This window comes from Siniperca chuatsi, linkage group LG24 (genome assembly GCF_020085105.1).
Source record: "Siniperca chuatsi isolate FFG_IHB_CAS linkage group LG24, ASM2008510v1, whole genome shotgun sequence".
NCBI classification, from domain to species: domain Eukaryota; kingdom Metazoa; phylum Chordata; class Actinopteri; order Centrarchiformes; family Sinipercidae; genus Siniperca; species Siniperca chuatsi.
Genome location: NC_058065.1, coordinates 18,560,907 through 18,577,324, shown reverse-complemented (window position 1 = coordinate 18,577,324; position 16,418 = coordinate 18,560,907). Strand labels below are relative to the sequence as shown.

General features: G+C 41.6%; 1 protein-coding gene across 2 annotated transcripts in view; it reads left to right on the top strand.

Annotated features, from left to right (window-relative positions):
- LOC122872316 overlaps positions 1-16,418 on the top strand; it is a 65,635-nt gene that overhangs the window by 31,644 nt on the left and 17,573 nt on the right. For both annotated transcript variants that reach the window (XM_044188395.1, XM_044188396.1), the window contains exons 11-12: positions 12,088-12,260; positions 15,855-16,002. In XM_044188395.1, the coding sequence (XP_044044330.1) occupies positions 12,088-12,260; positions 15,855-16,002 (321 nt within the window). The remainder of the gene's footprint in view (positions 1-12,087; positions 12,261-15,854; positions 16,003-16,418) is intronic.

Sequence of the window (16,418 nt, the reverse complement as noted above, 5' to 3'; positions counted from 1 at the left end):
GCTACAGTAACAGTTATCATAAAAGTTTAAAAAGGCCCCCTGTGTACAAACTGAAAGATTATGATGGAGAACCTATCCAAGGCACATTTTACGAAACAGAGTTGCAAAAAGTCAAGGTTGTTAAAGACAAAGCGTTTCAAGTGGAAGAAATTTTGGATGAGCGTGTTGTCAGGGGTAAAAAAACAAATGCTGGTGCGTTGGAAAAACTGGCCTGAGAAATTCAACAGCTGGGGCAAGGCAAGTGACCTGAAAAATGTATAAAAACAATAGGTACATCGAATCTGATTCATTATAACATGGACCAAATCTCAGGAGAAGGGATCTATGTTGTTCTACCCTCCAACGCCAGTCTCGACGGATTTAAAAATAACACGAGCTCCAGCTACCACGTCGATTTAGAAGGCCCGTGTGAGGTAGCTCTGACAGATTTCATACCCCCACACCTGGTATAACATTTCTAACGAGGAAGCCTATTTTGAATGGAGGAAGAAACCCAAAGATGAAGCGGCAGAGAGCGAGTTGTTCAACCGTCAGAGCTTTAGGGGAGGTTATTATCACAACCTGGATCAGCTGAAGACAGCTGAACGGCTTTCTTAGAAAAGTTTCTCCGGTATTTATTTAGGGTTTATGCGCCATTCAAAAGAGATTTGAATTTCAGGCAGGAGGTCAATATCATCTACAAGTTCATCCCCCTGTGGCTTACATGTTGGGGGCTGAGCAGGGAAAATGGCTTGTTTTCAATCAAAACTTGGCTACCTATCTGGCTGATAAAAGGGAGGATTTTATCACATGTATTGTTAGTGATGTGGTACGACATCAACTGGTTGGTGACGCTTACACTCTTGAGAATGTTCGTTAAACATGGGAAGTACGGGGACGTCATCACGCAGTATTTTAATCCACCCTGCTACCTATCGGAGGTCAAGCTACACATCGAAAACATTCACATTGAGATAAAGACAGATCAAAATAACCCTGTAAAGTTTACCTGTGGGAAGACTATAGTGAAACTTCATTTTAGACCTTCCATAAATAATCCTCTGTGACAAAAATGATGCATCAGAGGCTCAATCCTCACCGTTTTGTCAGTTATTATGAAAATCAGGTAGGGGGCGCTCTCCCTGGTTTTTATGGGGCACCTATTATGTACGGGAGAAGAATCAGTTAGATTTTTTCTGAAATATTTTGTTTTGTATTGCCTTTGGTGAAAAAAGGATTTACCATTGCTAAGTTTGCCATTACTAAGTCCAAAGGAATGCACGCTGTTGCGAGTTCCGGAGATATATTTTATAAAACAAATATGGCTCTTTTACATCACAAATCGGCCGAATACACTATGGGCGAGTTGGATTTATTTTCAGCACCCATGACGCAACTGTCTATCGATGAAAAGTTCTACACGTAAGTCGTGCCTTTGTCAGCCATTACTGACGGAGGTCCTATTGAATTTTTTATCCCCAGAGAAGGGGAAAATACATGGATCTGAATGTACTTTGATTTATCTTTGTGTGAAAATTACCATCACCGACAGATCAAACCTAGCCGCCGATGCAGCAGTGGGTCTCATCAATTATCCTCTGAATACAATTTTTAACCAATGCAACATTATTTTAAAAACAGTTGATTTCACAACCCAGTGCAACTCACCCTTTCAGTGCGATGATAGAGACCCTCTTCAACTATTCAGACGATACGCTAAAAAGTCAGTTCACTGCTGGGTTATTTTACAAAGACACGGCCGGTGCTATGGTTTCTATAGTACCATATAATGGTCAAAACAGGGGGTTTTGACCGTTGCAGAGAACGGCAGGTGCTTGTGGACTATTACTGACACAATATGAACAATCATCAATTGGACGGATTACTACGTCATTTACTAGGAGATGCCTTTTGCGGAGTGTGGGCCGCAGATCAGTTACTTTTACTGCGTCTATCCCTTAGACTTCAGGCCTTTTTTATCGTCAACACACACCCTGCACACAAACCAGGAGAGTACTGTTGGCCCTCACTCTCGAGGAAAGCAAAAAAGGCAGCTTTTTTGATTCTTTCGGATTCTCCCCAGATCTTTCACATTACCCTAAAAGCATCTTGCAGTTTTTAGAAAACCGTTGTGAATCTATTTTACACCACAACCAACAGCTTCAACACGTTCTGTCTATGGCATGCGGTCAGCATTGTGTTTATTATTTATGCCACAGAGCCTGCGGCCTATCTTTTGAAAATGTGCTGTCTTTGTATCAAGATGATGTCATGAAAAATGATGCTATGGTATAAAGATTTGTGAAAAATGATCAACGTTGTATGAGGCTGCAAAGAGCCTGATCTTTTCACCACACTGTCTGTTCTTTACAAATGTTTAAAGATTGTTACAAGATGTTTAAAGATGGATCTGGAGATGGTTAAATTCGTTTGATTAATTTTTTATTCAAATAAAGCCAGCTATGGGATAAAGGTATGTTTTTTTTCGTTTTCCTGATCTTAATGGTGGGGGTGATGTTTCCATCTCACCATCCCAACGTGGTGCTAAGGGCGTCTGTTTTTTCCCCTTCTTCAACACTAGGAGTGACTCGTCATCATCCCAACTCAGTCCTCCCTTTTGAAGTTTATGATACTGCTCACGAGCACGGGGGTTACTCATCAAGGATGAAGGGATGTTGAGCTCCCATAAAGTATTTAGAAACCCTGTCCATCCATTGGGTTCTCTGGATTTTTTATGTGTGACGGAGAGATTTTTAAACAGGTCTAGCAGGTGTGAGCCTTTAACAATCTCTCCCTTATCAGAATCAGAAATACTTTATTGATCCCCGTGGGCAAACTCTTTTGTTACAGCAGCTCACTATCATGTCATTGCACACAGGAATAGAAGTACTGAGCAAAAAATATAATACACTATAATACAGGTCAGAAAATAAATTAAGTACCATGTGGGTATAAGTATAAAATAAGTGTGAAGTACAAAGTGGGTTTACCGGTTGATGATAATAATACGGTAAAAGGTAATAGTGCATGAACTGTCAAGTGTAGCTTATTAAGATTAGAATGAGATGGAGGATATTGCACAGCAGTAATAGAGGTATGAATAAATATCAATATCAATAAATAGGGAATTTTAAACTGAAAAGAGTATATTGCACAGGAGTATTAACACAGAGTATTGCACAATTATGTCAAGTATTGCAGTGATATAATCATCAATGTGTCAGTTTAATGACTTAGGGTCATATAGAATAACACTTAGAGGGAGGAGTTAGAGTTTGATGGCCACAGGCAGGAATGACTTCCTGTGGCGCTCTGTGGTGCTTTTTGAAGGGATGAGTCTTGCGCTGAAGGTACTCCTTTGTTTGACCAGCATGTCATGGAGTGGGTGGGAGACACTGTCCAAGATGGCATGTAGTTTGGCCAGCATCCTCCTCTCTGACACCACCGCCAGAGAGTCCAGCTCCACCCCCACAATGTCACTGGCCTTATGGATCAGTTTGTTGAGCCTGTTAGCGTCCGCTACCCTCAACCTGCTGCCCCAGCATGCAACGGCGTACAGGATAGCACTGGCCACCACAGACTCATAAAACATCTTCAGCATTGTCTGGCAGATGTTGAAGGACCTCAACCTCCTCAGAAAATAGAGGCGGCTCTGGCCCTGCCTGTACAGAGCTTGAGTGTTCTTAGCCCAGTCCAGTTTATTGTCCATGTGTACTCCCAGGTACTTGTAATCCTCTACAATGTCCACACTGACCCCCTGGATGGAAACCGGGGTCACTGGTGCCTTGGCCCTTCGTAGGTCTACAACCAGCTCCTTTGACTTCGTCACATTAAGCTGCAGATTGTTCCGCTCACACCATGAGACAAAGTTCCCCACCACAGCCCTGTACTCAGTCTCATCACCACTGCTGATACATCCCACCACAGCAGAGTCATCAGAAATCTTCTGAAGGTGGCAGGACTCTGTGTGGTAGCTGAAGTCTGTGGTGTAGATGGGGAAGAGGAAGGGAGAGAGGACAGTCCCCTGAGGGGCCCCAGTGTTGCTGACCATGCTGTCCAACACACAGTGCTGCAGGCGCACATGCTGTGGTCTGCCAGTCAGGTAGTCCACAAACCAGGACATGAGGGGGGCATCCACCTGCATCGCTGCCAGCTTCTCACCCAGCAGGGCTGGCCGGATGGTGTTGAAAGCACTGGAGAAGTCAAAAAACATGATCCTCACCGTGCTTGCCAGCTTGTCCAGGTGGGTGTGGATGCAGTTCAGCAGGAAGATGATGGCATCCTGAACTCCCAGCCGGGGCTGGTAGGCGAACTGAAGGGGGTCCAGGAGGGGTCTGACCATGGGCCGCAGCTGTTCCAGCACCAGTCTCTCCAGGGTCTTCATTATGTGGGAGGTCAGTGCCACCGATCTGTAGTCCTTGGAGCCACTGGGACGCAGCGTCTTCGGCACAGGAACGAGGCAAGACGTCTTCCACAGAACAGGGACCCTTTGAAGACTCAGGTTGAAGACATGTTGAAGGACAATACATAGCTGGGGGGCACAGGCTTTTAGCACCCCAGGGCTAACTTCATCGGGGCCTGCAGCCTTGTTTGAGTGGAGTTTCATCAGCTGTCCTCTCACCTGGTCAGTAGTCAGGCACACAGCAGAGGTTACAGGTGGGGGAGGGGGGAGTCATTAGTGTGAAGAGGGCCATTAGCCTGATGGGGAGGGGGCAGAGTACTCAGAGGAGCTTGAGGGCCAACAGCAGCTGAGTTAGAGGGGGAATAAGCAGGAGCCGGTGTGTCGAATCTGTTAAGGAACAGATTAAGTTCGTTGGCCCTGTCCAAGCTGCTTTCAACTCCTCTGCTGCCAGTCGGTCTGAAGCCAGTGATGCTCTTCATGCCGCTCCAGACCTCTCTCGTGTTGTTCTGCTGGAGTTTCTGCTCCAGCTTCCTCCTGTACTTCTCATTGGCCTCCCTGATCTTCACCTTCAGGTCAGCCTGGATTGCCCTCACCTCCTCCCTACTACCATCAGTAAAGTGTTTAGTCTGGAGTTGTGCTATGGCGTTGCACGCCGATGCCGAGTTAGTAGAGGGGGGATGTATACAGTCACAACAATGGCATGTGAGAATTCACGTGGCAGATAATATGGCCGGAGTCCCACAGCTAACAGTGCAATGTGTTACAGATACTATACATAAAGCACATAGTAAAGCATTGACATGCTGGATCTGGACTTGGATTTAGATAGTCGATGGCCCACTGATGGGGGAGTATTACCGTCATTAGTCTGTATTGTTCTGGGCAGCTGGGTGTTAATCAATGATTAAATACCCGTGAGGATCTTTGATAGAGTCTTCAAAACTTTCTTATAACAAGGCTTTTTGTCCAGGAAACATTTGTTGAGCCAATATATTCATCTGTAATCTGTCTCGAGGGTTTTTAAACAGTACCAGATAATTTGGGTTCGGCTGTGTTTACCTTGATGGAAAAGATTTTAGTCAGCATCATGATGGACATGTTCTTGGAATGTCTGTATTCTGACTACATCGGGATGGTCAGAGGCCTGAAAAATTACATCATCCAAAATAATCAAATGATTTTGATCAGGGTGAAACAGGTTTTCATCATCAAAACAAGGAGGCAAGCCCTCCACAAATTTAATGTTTTTATTCTTCTTTTGCAGTTCAGCATACAACAGTTGAAACAATATAAAAATCCATACAATGTTATCAGGCAGTATATCCATCACAGGATTACAGTTTTCCAAAACAGACTTTACAAAATATGTCTTGCCACAGCCACTCGGTCCTGTGACCAGGCAAGAAAAACTTTCAGTCTGGGGTCAAAGTCAATTTCTTCAGATGAAAACATTTTCTCCTCAATAACCAAAAGGCAATGTTTGTCCTAGACTCAGCAGCCATGTTTTATCATATACAACTCTGAACTTTTTTTGGAATTATGTGTTTTTTAGAAAGAAGCCTTTCTTATCTTGCACAATACTGTGCTGAGGGATTTCAATGACGGCCCTCTCGCCAGAGTTTTGCACATAATCCTGAACCACGTCTTTGATGCTATCAAAGTTGACCGTTTGACAGCATTGGTGCATCTGCATAAGGCCTTTTAAGCATAAAACAACCTTGTTGTTTTGAGTTTGGTAAGCATAACTTTTTGAACCTGAAGCCACAAATTCTATGATGCTACAGTTGAAACCAGATATTTACATACACTTCAGAAAAAAACAGAAAACCTTTTTTTTTCTTTACTGTCATACATTAAATCAGAGTAAACTTTTTCTGTTTTAGATCAATAAATAAAAACATTTTTTGCATTTGTTAAATGTCAGAATTGAGCGAGGGAGAATTTTTATGTATTTTTCTTATCACTTTCATCAAAGTCAGAAGTACACATAAACTAAATTTATTGTGTCTTTAAACAAAAAGAAAACTCCAGCTGATTCCATTCTGAGCTTTAGAAGCTTCTGATTAATTAATTTCATTTGAGTTAATTGGTGGCACACCTGTGGATGCATATAAAGGCACACCTCAAACACAGAGCCTCTTTCTTTGACATCATGGGAAAATCAAGAGAAATCAACCAAGACATCAGGAAAAGAATTGTGGACCTCCACAAGTGTGGCTCATCCTTAGGTGCAATTTCCAGATGCCTGAAGGTCCCACGTTCATCCGTTCAGACAATAATACGCAAGTACAAAAACATGGGAACGTACAACCATCATACCACTCAGGAAGGAGACGGATTCTGAGTCCCAGAGAGGAACCTTTTTTGGTGAGAAATGTGCAAATCAACCCCAGGACAACAGCAAAAGACCTTGAGTGAAACTGTTAAGACAGTGTCATTATCCACAGTAAAACGAGTCCTGTACCACCATGATCTGAAAGGTTACTCTGGGTGGAGAAAGCCATTACTTCAAAACCATAAAAAAGCCAGACTACAGTTTGCAACTGCACATGGGGACAAAAATCTTAATTTCTGGAGACATGTCCTGTGGTCTGACGAAACAAAAATTGGATTGTTCGGCCATAATGATAAACGGTATATTTGGAGGAAAAAGGGTGAAGCTTTGAAGCCTCAGAACACCATCCCAACTGTGAAGTATGAGGGTGGTAGTATAATGTTGTGGGGCTGCTTTACTGCAGAAGGGACTGGTGCACTTCACAAAATAGATGGCATCATGAGAAAAGAAAATTATGTGGATATATTGAAGCGACATCTGAAGACATCAGCCAGGAAGTTAAAGCTTGGGCGCAAATGGGTCTTCCAAATGGACAATGACCACAAGCATAGCTCCAAATTAGTTACAAAGTGGCTTAAGGACAACAAAGTCAAGGTATTGGAGTGGCCATCACAAGCCCTGATCTCAATCCCATAGAAAATGTGTGGGTGGCACTGAAAAGGCGAGTGCGAGCAAGAAGGCCTACAAACCTGACCCAGTTACACCAGTTCTGTCAAGAGGAGTCAGCCAAAATTCCAGCAAACTATTGTAGAAAGCTTGTGCAAGGATACCCAAAACGTTTAGCCCAAGTGAAACAGTTTCGGGGCAATTCTACCAAATACTAAGGAAGTGTATGTATACTTCTGACTTTAATTAAAGTGATAAGAAAAATACATAAAAATTCTCCCTTGCTGGATTCTGACATTTAACAAATGCAAAAAAAACGTTATCTACCTTGTTTAGTGGTGGCAGACAATGGTCTTCGTCAATGACACTTTGTCATTGATGAGAAGTGCTTGACATTATATTTTTCAGAAAACATGAGGTTTAAGAATTCTTCTGGGTCTGTGACTAGTTTGGTTTTTGTTTGGTTGCATCTCTGTGCGAACTCTGTGCGAATCCCTTGGTTTGCATGATAGTCACTGATGTACTTTTCTCAGCTTTTGTGATCTACAGCGTTGGACAGGTAAACCAAAGCTTCCTGTTTACCTTTCAGAAAAGTGTGCATATAGTCAACAAATATAGAATCGCTCTGTCTATCAGTGCCATACCTCAGTTATTTCAGCTATCCGATAGCCCATCTCCAAAGCCTTGTTAAATTCAGGTGTGACCCAGACACCGGTCAACAGCCTGTCATCATGGCTATGCCGACACGGACCCTCCTGCAAATTGAGCTTGGCACATGCTCGACAAAGGATAAACACAACCTTAGCCCCTGCTATTCTATAGGGCTGGACTAGAAAGTACAACTCTCTCGGCGGGTAGACCCGTGCTCTGATTAACCCAAAGTAGCTTTAAGGTTCTTGGAAATCTTTATAAATTATTTATGGGTGTCCGAGAGGATAGGGGAAGTTGGTGTTACAGTAAGGATAGAGAGATGTCATATCTACATGAGAGATTGTGTCGTTCGACGTGTCTCAACTTTATAGCAGAGGTACGCCCTCCGTACAAAGCTTTGCGGGGTTACAACGGCCGTGGAGCATTATATTGTTTGAGAAACTCCTTCAACCACTGATGAGATTTCTTCAACATCATCCACGTATGCTCACGCATGATGAGTTTTACCTTGTGCATGGCTTCTAACTCACGTAATTTCTCCTCACAGTTCGCCTGCAACACTCCGAAGGGACGGCCCGTCAGAGGACAGCTGTCGTGCGCTTGATAGCAAATTGAACAGCCGTGATGGAAACATCCTAGAAACTCATAGACATATTTCACCCCAGCGATCTCAGCATACCCATCTAGAAAGAATTGCCCCAGCTGTTCTTCCCCCTTATTTAAAGCATGTTAGATAGGGATGTCATGGGTGTGTGACAACCACTCTAACCATCAACGGCGGTTTCATCGATATACTGTTTTCTGAACTGCATGCAACCCTCAGCAAGAATGTCCGCATCGTTTTGACAATAGACGCACCGTCTTGTACCAGCTGTAAAAGTCTTTTAGCTGCTCTGTTGTCATGGTCTCAATACCGTAAGACTGAGGGGGTGGGTACTCACCTGTTTAACAAAAACCGGCCTCTGAGCTGAAACCGTGAGGAAAGTACCCCTTGATTTTATCATTGAAGCCCAACACTTTGGGCATGGCGGCTAAACGCATTGTTACAAAGGACAGTGTCAATTTATCTTTGTTTGTAAGCGATATCGGTGACACAAATGACTTTTGACCCTTGCATAATCAAAGAGGGTTTTAAAAACAGTTTGACCATGGCTTAGATAAGGAGATAGCTGTCAAAACCTTGGGCATTGTGTGCTATAAACACTGCATTTTTGTACAAAGGTCGTCTGAAATGCAATAGAAACTCTCTGTGCCCTGAGAGCTCCATGTTTAACCATCTAAGTTTTGTGTACACAATAAAAATGGAACATGAATGCCGTTCTTGTTGACGTAGGTTTCAAAATCATAAAACACCACTTTCATTGTGTTTTGTTTCAGGGGGTAACGTTTGGATGTAACACTGATGAACCTCTGTCTCAGAGTCAGAGATCAATTTCTCGCCGCAAATTTTACATTTCACAGTCTGATACTTGTGTTGTTTACCATTACCATTCATGGCACAGTAGTACAGCCTTGCACATTTGCTACATCTTTTGTACAAGGAACAAGCGCTGGCGTATGTTTGACCTCTCGACCTCTCTGTAGGTGAGCGACACGTTCTGTTGCATTGGTCACACACAACAGGTTGACATGGTCTTAGTGTACAACCAGGGTCAAAGCATATGGTGCAACGATCGTAGTATGGCCCAACACGCTGTTAAAACCTGTAAAGCATAACCGCATAGTAGTGATTTTGGAAGAGGAACTAAATCAGGGTTTTGTTCTGTCTTGGGCTATCTGTTAAGAATTTGCAGAGAGCCCTTTCATCCTCGGTTCTGTAAAACACTACAATTTTACAGTCCAACGCCCTTTCAAATTTTTGGATGTCACTAAACAATACAGCAGTCTGATCGTTTAACCCTACTTAATTTTGAATCTGCCTACCACGTTCGAGGGCTTCTCTGTCGCTGATATGGGGTTGTAACAGATGAGCCAGACAGATGGCAAAACATAGTTGATTCTCTCTGTTCTGGACGATGTACAGAAAACGTTTAAAAAAAAAAATGATTTCATAGTCTAGCATTTTCCCCAGAATTCATTTCCCACCGCCCCTAGGGTTCTGGATCACTTTAGCCCAGTTGGACTTCCCTAGCATGGGGAGCTCGTCATTCTGTAAGACGACCAAGACGTTACTATGATTGAGATGATGAGATTTTGCCCGCGCAGCTCTAACTGCACCACATCTTGAGGAGTCGCATATGCCAATGCCTGCTGTAGCAACGCATCCGCTTGTTGCAAAGTTGTGTTGTAATATACACCGTAGTCCACTATTCCATCTGTTTTAAGCGGTTGTGGGAAGTTTAACAACTGTCCGATTTGATAATTTGCAAATCGACTTCACCGCACAACACTTGGTTGTGGTGAAATACAAGCACCTCCTTGCTGCACAGGAGGACTGGGTATGCTAAGATCGATGTGGTTTGTAGGTGTCTGAGGGTCTAATAAAGCAGGGCTTTGTTCAAGCTAGGCATTATTTATTCTGATTGTTTCATCTAGTGATGATTCATTATCTGACTGTTCAAGGTTAGTGAGTGCTTGATTTAAAGCAAGGAGAGGATCTACCGGCTGTTCGGAGCTGTTAGATGTAGTGGCTGTGTCATTTTCATTCAAATGATTCAGTTAAATCGGTTTGAAAACCTTACTCATTCTGAAGAGTCTGCTAAACTCTCTAACAATTCAATAGCTACTAGTGTGTTTTGATCCATGACCTAATAAAAATCAAACACTATTAAAAACCTTAATTCATTCATCATTGCAATTTATCCACATGATAAAAATCAGCGTCTGAAACAGTTTACAAATCGCATTTACAAATCACATTTACAAATTGTCATGGTGTACATCTAATTTCTGACACATGAGCCAAAAGGCTCTAGACATCAGAACCAACTGCTGGCTTGTAGTTCTGCAACACTGAGGGCACCTGGACCTTGGTCTGTTTGCTGGAGACAAAAAAGAGAGAGAGAAACAAAGAGAAACATTAAAGAATGAAAAACTCCCTGTTTTTGCCTAAAGGTTTAAACGCATGAAATATAGTTTTAAAGATATTAGTAATTTACCGGTTGCTTGAGCCATTTCCCGTTGTCAGATGTCAGATGTCTTCCTGCTCTCTTTGTCTCACTTTGATATCTGCCTACGTCCTGTGTGAGGAGTTTCACCTGCCAATTTCAAACTGCCTTCGCAGATTGCTGACCTTTAAGGGTGATGGTATTACGGGGGAAATCTGATGTACCACGCCTGTTTACTCCCATTGGCTCCTGCTAAACACGCCTGCTCCACGCTCATTGGCTCCTGCTAACTATGCCTGCTTCACGCTCATTGGTCCATGTATAACGCCACCCACTTCTGGAAGGAGGGAGGGTCAAGAGATCAAGGGAGCGGGGTTTAATTAATGTTTAATCAAAGGTCAAAGGTCACCATCCATCACCCGTTGATTAAAAAGTGACACAAAGTGTTGCATATCACTCTCTCATAAATCCAAACACACATGCATACATCTCTTACATTAGTAAGAGATGTATCCTTGAATTGTTTTTCCAGTGTGCTGTTGTCAATTTGAAAGCCTCTTACCCAGCACCTGCAAGGAACCTGTGGAAGTGTGTTTGCCTTCTTTTCAAGACTTTAATTAAAATCAAATATAGCCATAATTGTAAGGAGCCCTCTCTTTCCTTTTGTAATAACCTACAACTTGTTTTCTTCCTACATCCTTCTCACTCTATTTTCTGTCCTGTTGCCTCCTCTTTGAAAGGGACATCATTCTTGAAACAATCATGCATGTTTCTACTATAATGCTTTGCGTTATCTCTGTTTCACTGATCTTTTCTTTCCTCTTCCTCTCATCTCCCATCACATTTTCTTTTCTCTCATGACTCATTTTGTCTTATTTTCTTCTCCTCTCTTCACCTTACCCCTTCCTTTCCTCTCCAACTTTCATCTCCTTTTACCCTTCCTCCACACTTCATCCTTTTCCATCTTCCCTTCACCCTCTTTGGACCTGAATCTTATATCTGTATCCTCACTCTTCCCATCCTCTTTTTTTAAAAAACTTTTTTATGCTCCACTTCCCTTTGTCCAGCCATTCATATAGTGCAGATGGTGAACCTTCAGGTGGAGTACGGGGAGTCAACCATCTTGCCCTGTAACGGCTCAGCCTACCTAGAGGAAGAAGGGAGTGTCCATTGGGAGGCGATGGGTGAGGATGTGGCAATTCTGCAGGGAGGGGAGCTAAGACAGGGGGACAAATTTAAGGTTAGTGCTGTCATTCTTTTATTTAAAGTCTGGAGTCTACAGTAGTTTAAGTTTGTTTTGTTTTTGTGGAGTGTGTGTTCTTTATATTATAAATCATTTTACAATGTATTTTAGTTAAAATAGTTCTGTCACTTACCTGAAATTATATCTTATGTACAATTTTTAATTACAATTACAATTTTAAGTGTTTGCATCCTGGGATCTGTGATGGAAATAAAAAATATGCTATAAATGTCACTATTTGTCAAACCGGGAAACAGGGAATGCCAGGGAATAGGACCCAAATGCAGACTAGCAGGTAGAGCTGGTGCAGATCAGAAATTTGTTAACAACAAAAAAGGCTTAGACTGAATTGGCAGGCCAACAGCAACTCTCAGCAGGTAAGCAGTCCAGAACAGAAAAACAAGTCCAACGATGAGCAGGCAAAATCCAATGAAAGCAATCAAAGACAGGAAGGAAAACTACCAGACACAAGAGGGCGGGAGATTATTACAAAATAAAACAGGAAATAACAGGACAAAAACTCCAAACCATGACAATAAATCTGCCTTCAAGGAAATGGTATATTAAACATCGAATGAATGAAAGGTATTTCAAGTAAATCATATTCTTTTAAAAATGCTGGGAATGCAGCATTACTTTTATCATATCCTTGATGAAAGGGGATGGCTTGTTCAAATGTTGTATACAATGAAAATTAGCTTTTGACAGTTTAGGAAAGGGAAACAATTTATGCTTTAACAATATATTAATATTACAAAAGAATATTGAGAAACTGTAATCTGATGATAAAGATAACAAAGACTGTGAGATGTGTTTGAAAGTTTAGCAGGCCAGCAGTTGAGTTACTTTATTTTATTTAACCTGGATTATCCACTTAGTATCAATACTGCTTTCCAGGAAGTCCTGGATACATACATTAAACCGAACAATAAAACAACAAAACTTTCCTATCTATCTTCAGTTGCACTATAAATAACGGCAAAAAAAAATATTGAAAAAACATACAAAACAGTCAGTGCAGTCTGCTGATAAAGTGGTCTGGATTTCGATGCCTGTAGACTAGTTTGTTCCCATGTAGACCGTCCAGCTGATTCCACATTAGTGCTGCTCTTGAACGCCTCATTTTTGGCTGCAGGGATTTCCAGGAGATGTGGGTCCTGACGTGTGTCTCACCATTAGTAGCCAGTGTTGAAGTCCACCTTAACAGTTCTGTTGGGTATGGGTTGGTGTTTACAAATTCCTTAGTTTTGCTTATTGCACCCAAATCAGCAATCGATTTTTTGTTGACCTTGGTCTTATGCAGCTTCCACTGTAGGCAAAGATCCAGTGTCACACATAAGTATGTAAATCAGAACCTACTAGATATTAACCCCATCACTAATTGTCAATGAGTTTCCGGTGCATCTAAGTTTTTGAGAAAACCAAAAGAGCATGGATTTAGTTTTTTGAGGGTTTAGGGACAGTTTATTAACTCTAAACAACAAGGCAGGTCTTTCCATATCCTCTGTTAGGGCTTGCTGACATTCCTCTGTCACCTTTGCTTAGTACTAAAGAGCTGTTTCATCTGCATACATGTGGATTCTGCACTTTGTCAGCTGTGTTGGAAGGTCATTCATATATATGCAAAAGAGTAAAGGTCCAAGTACACTTCCCTTTGGCATGTCATAAATGCATGGGGCAAGGCTGGACAGGGCATTTTGAAAGTGAACATAGTGACTTCCTTGTAGATAGAATTCAAACTATTTCATTGTTACAGAGCGAACACCAAAGATTATTTTGTCTAGTATTTCCAAAGTCAAGAAGGAATATTTACACTCAACTCTAGTGATTGGTGTACAGTTTTTGTACCCGTAAAGCCTTTAAGTTTCATATTTAAAAACATATTTAATGCCGTAAGATGAATTAAATCTCTCTTCCCGGTCACAGAAAATAAGCATCCTGTTAATTGTATCAGGTTTGTTACAAAGGTAGATGGTCATACCATACACCCCAGCCAGTCCAATACGCTCTGCAACTGCCAATCGGCTTGCTCCTCCTTCACTATGAGGGGGGTCCAGCTACCGCTCAACAAAATCATGACTGTTTGCTGTCCTGACTCTGACATCTGTTGTCGCAGACTGAAAACTCATCTGTTCAGACTGCACCTTGGCCCACAAAAAATGAAAAAAACAAACTGTTATGATTTGAGGTTTTTAGTTTATTTATTTCCTGTTTTATTTAAGTGTTCTGCCTCATGTGTCTTGTGTTGCTTCACTTCCTGTCTTTGTGTGGTTTTCCCTCCAATTTTGATTATCTGCCCTGCCCGGATTAGTTGCACCTGTGTCTTGTTATCTACCCTCATCTGAGTGTATATAGGCTGTGTGATTCCTTTGTTCTTTGTCAGTTTGTCTTTGTCTGTATGTCAAGCATGCGGCCAGTTTCCTAGTGTTTTCCCAGTGTTGTGTGGACTTTTACTTTGTTTTCTTGGACCGTTTTTTGGATTTTGCTTGCTACCTGTTGGACTTGTTTGCCTTGTTTGGACTGCGTCCCTGTTTTTTTACCACTACCTGCCTGCCTAAGCCTCTTCATTTACTAAATTGTTTGACTGCACCAGCACTGCCTATGTGTCTGCAATTGGGTCCTATCCCTCGTTTCCCCTGAGTTACCTGCTTGACAATATGCAACAGAAAGAAATTCTTTCTCTTATTGTTTCTAAATATAGCACTTGAAGCAGTTCTGCTTATTTGATGAAGTTCATGTACTTGAATTATTCCTGCAATTTTTGGGTTGTATCCACATGATTGGATGCACTTAGTGTAAGTTGCTTTGAATGAAAGCATCAGCTAAGTAAATGTAATTTAATGTAGATAGTCCTCATAAAAACTGTTGAAAGTGTGTTTTGTGGATTATCCATATTAAACAGATTAGCCACTTTTTTTGCAAAGATATGTTGCTGTAGAATTATTTTTATCTACTTTTTTCAAAACAGTTTTTTCGATGCACAAATGAAAGTCCATTCACCTCCATTGTATTTGGGTGGAGACAAAAACAGTACAAGTACTGTACAAGTAAAACTAAAATGTTTTGCATGGCTAGTTACCAGTAGGGTAAGTGAGAAATTCTGTTTGTTTTTTTAATTGTGTGAACTGATCCTTAAAATACTCCCTCGCAACAGGGAAGAAAAATGCTGTTAATTTTATTATTAACTAAGCATAGGTTTATGGTGTGCATTGTCAGACCACATTTACACACAGCAGATTCGCTGGTTGAATTTTGTTCAACCACCACCTAATGTTACATAATAACCACAGAAACCTGTGTTTAAAGGGGATGAAAGTAGTGAATATGATTGGCCATGATTGTCACAGCCTCTAACACACCTAACTATATAATATAATGTATTCTTTCTGATGTCTGCTTTATTTCTACAGATTGTTTCAGTTGATGCAACTAGTAAAATTTAGCAATACATGAACTGTTATTCACTGTAATTAACTGTAATTGTAATTCAATTCAAACCAGCCCATGTCTGAACTCCACTTTAAAAGGCTGTAAGTTCACTAACAAGGAAAAACTGAGACTTGTGATTTTCAGTCCTGTAATTCCTTCCAGGGCCGTGTCCAGCTGCCCTCAGAAGAGAAGCTCAGGGAAGGAGACTGGTCTGTGGTCCTTCAGCACACGATGCTCACTGACACTGACATGTACGAGTGCATTTGGCAAGGAAAAAAAGCCATATCAATAGTATGGCTCACAATCATGGGTGAGTTCCCCTAATCCAACAGGTTTCCCAGTGTGTGTCTTATAACCAGTGTGTGATGTGTAGTCTTGGGATGCATTCAGTTCCACATAAAATGTGTCTCATCTTCCCTCGAATCAAGTAGGAGATCTCCAACATACCCGGATGAAAACAGGCTGTCAAACAAAGGGAAATTTGCCTCAAATTTTTGTAAAGGAGGTGATATTCTCAATCATACCCTCAGTTTTCTCCTCTTGCAGCAAGGTCTTAAAAATGCTTGCTTCCAGCATGAATTCTGTGCTGTAATTCACAGCAATGCAACATTGCAGATGCTGTAGATGCACTATGCCACGGAAGCCTAAATGTACGTCTAAAATGTTTGTTTCTGAAACTGACAATCTGACAATCATGCCCACTTTACACAGCAACTGGCCAAGTTT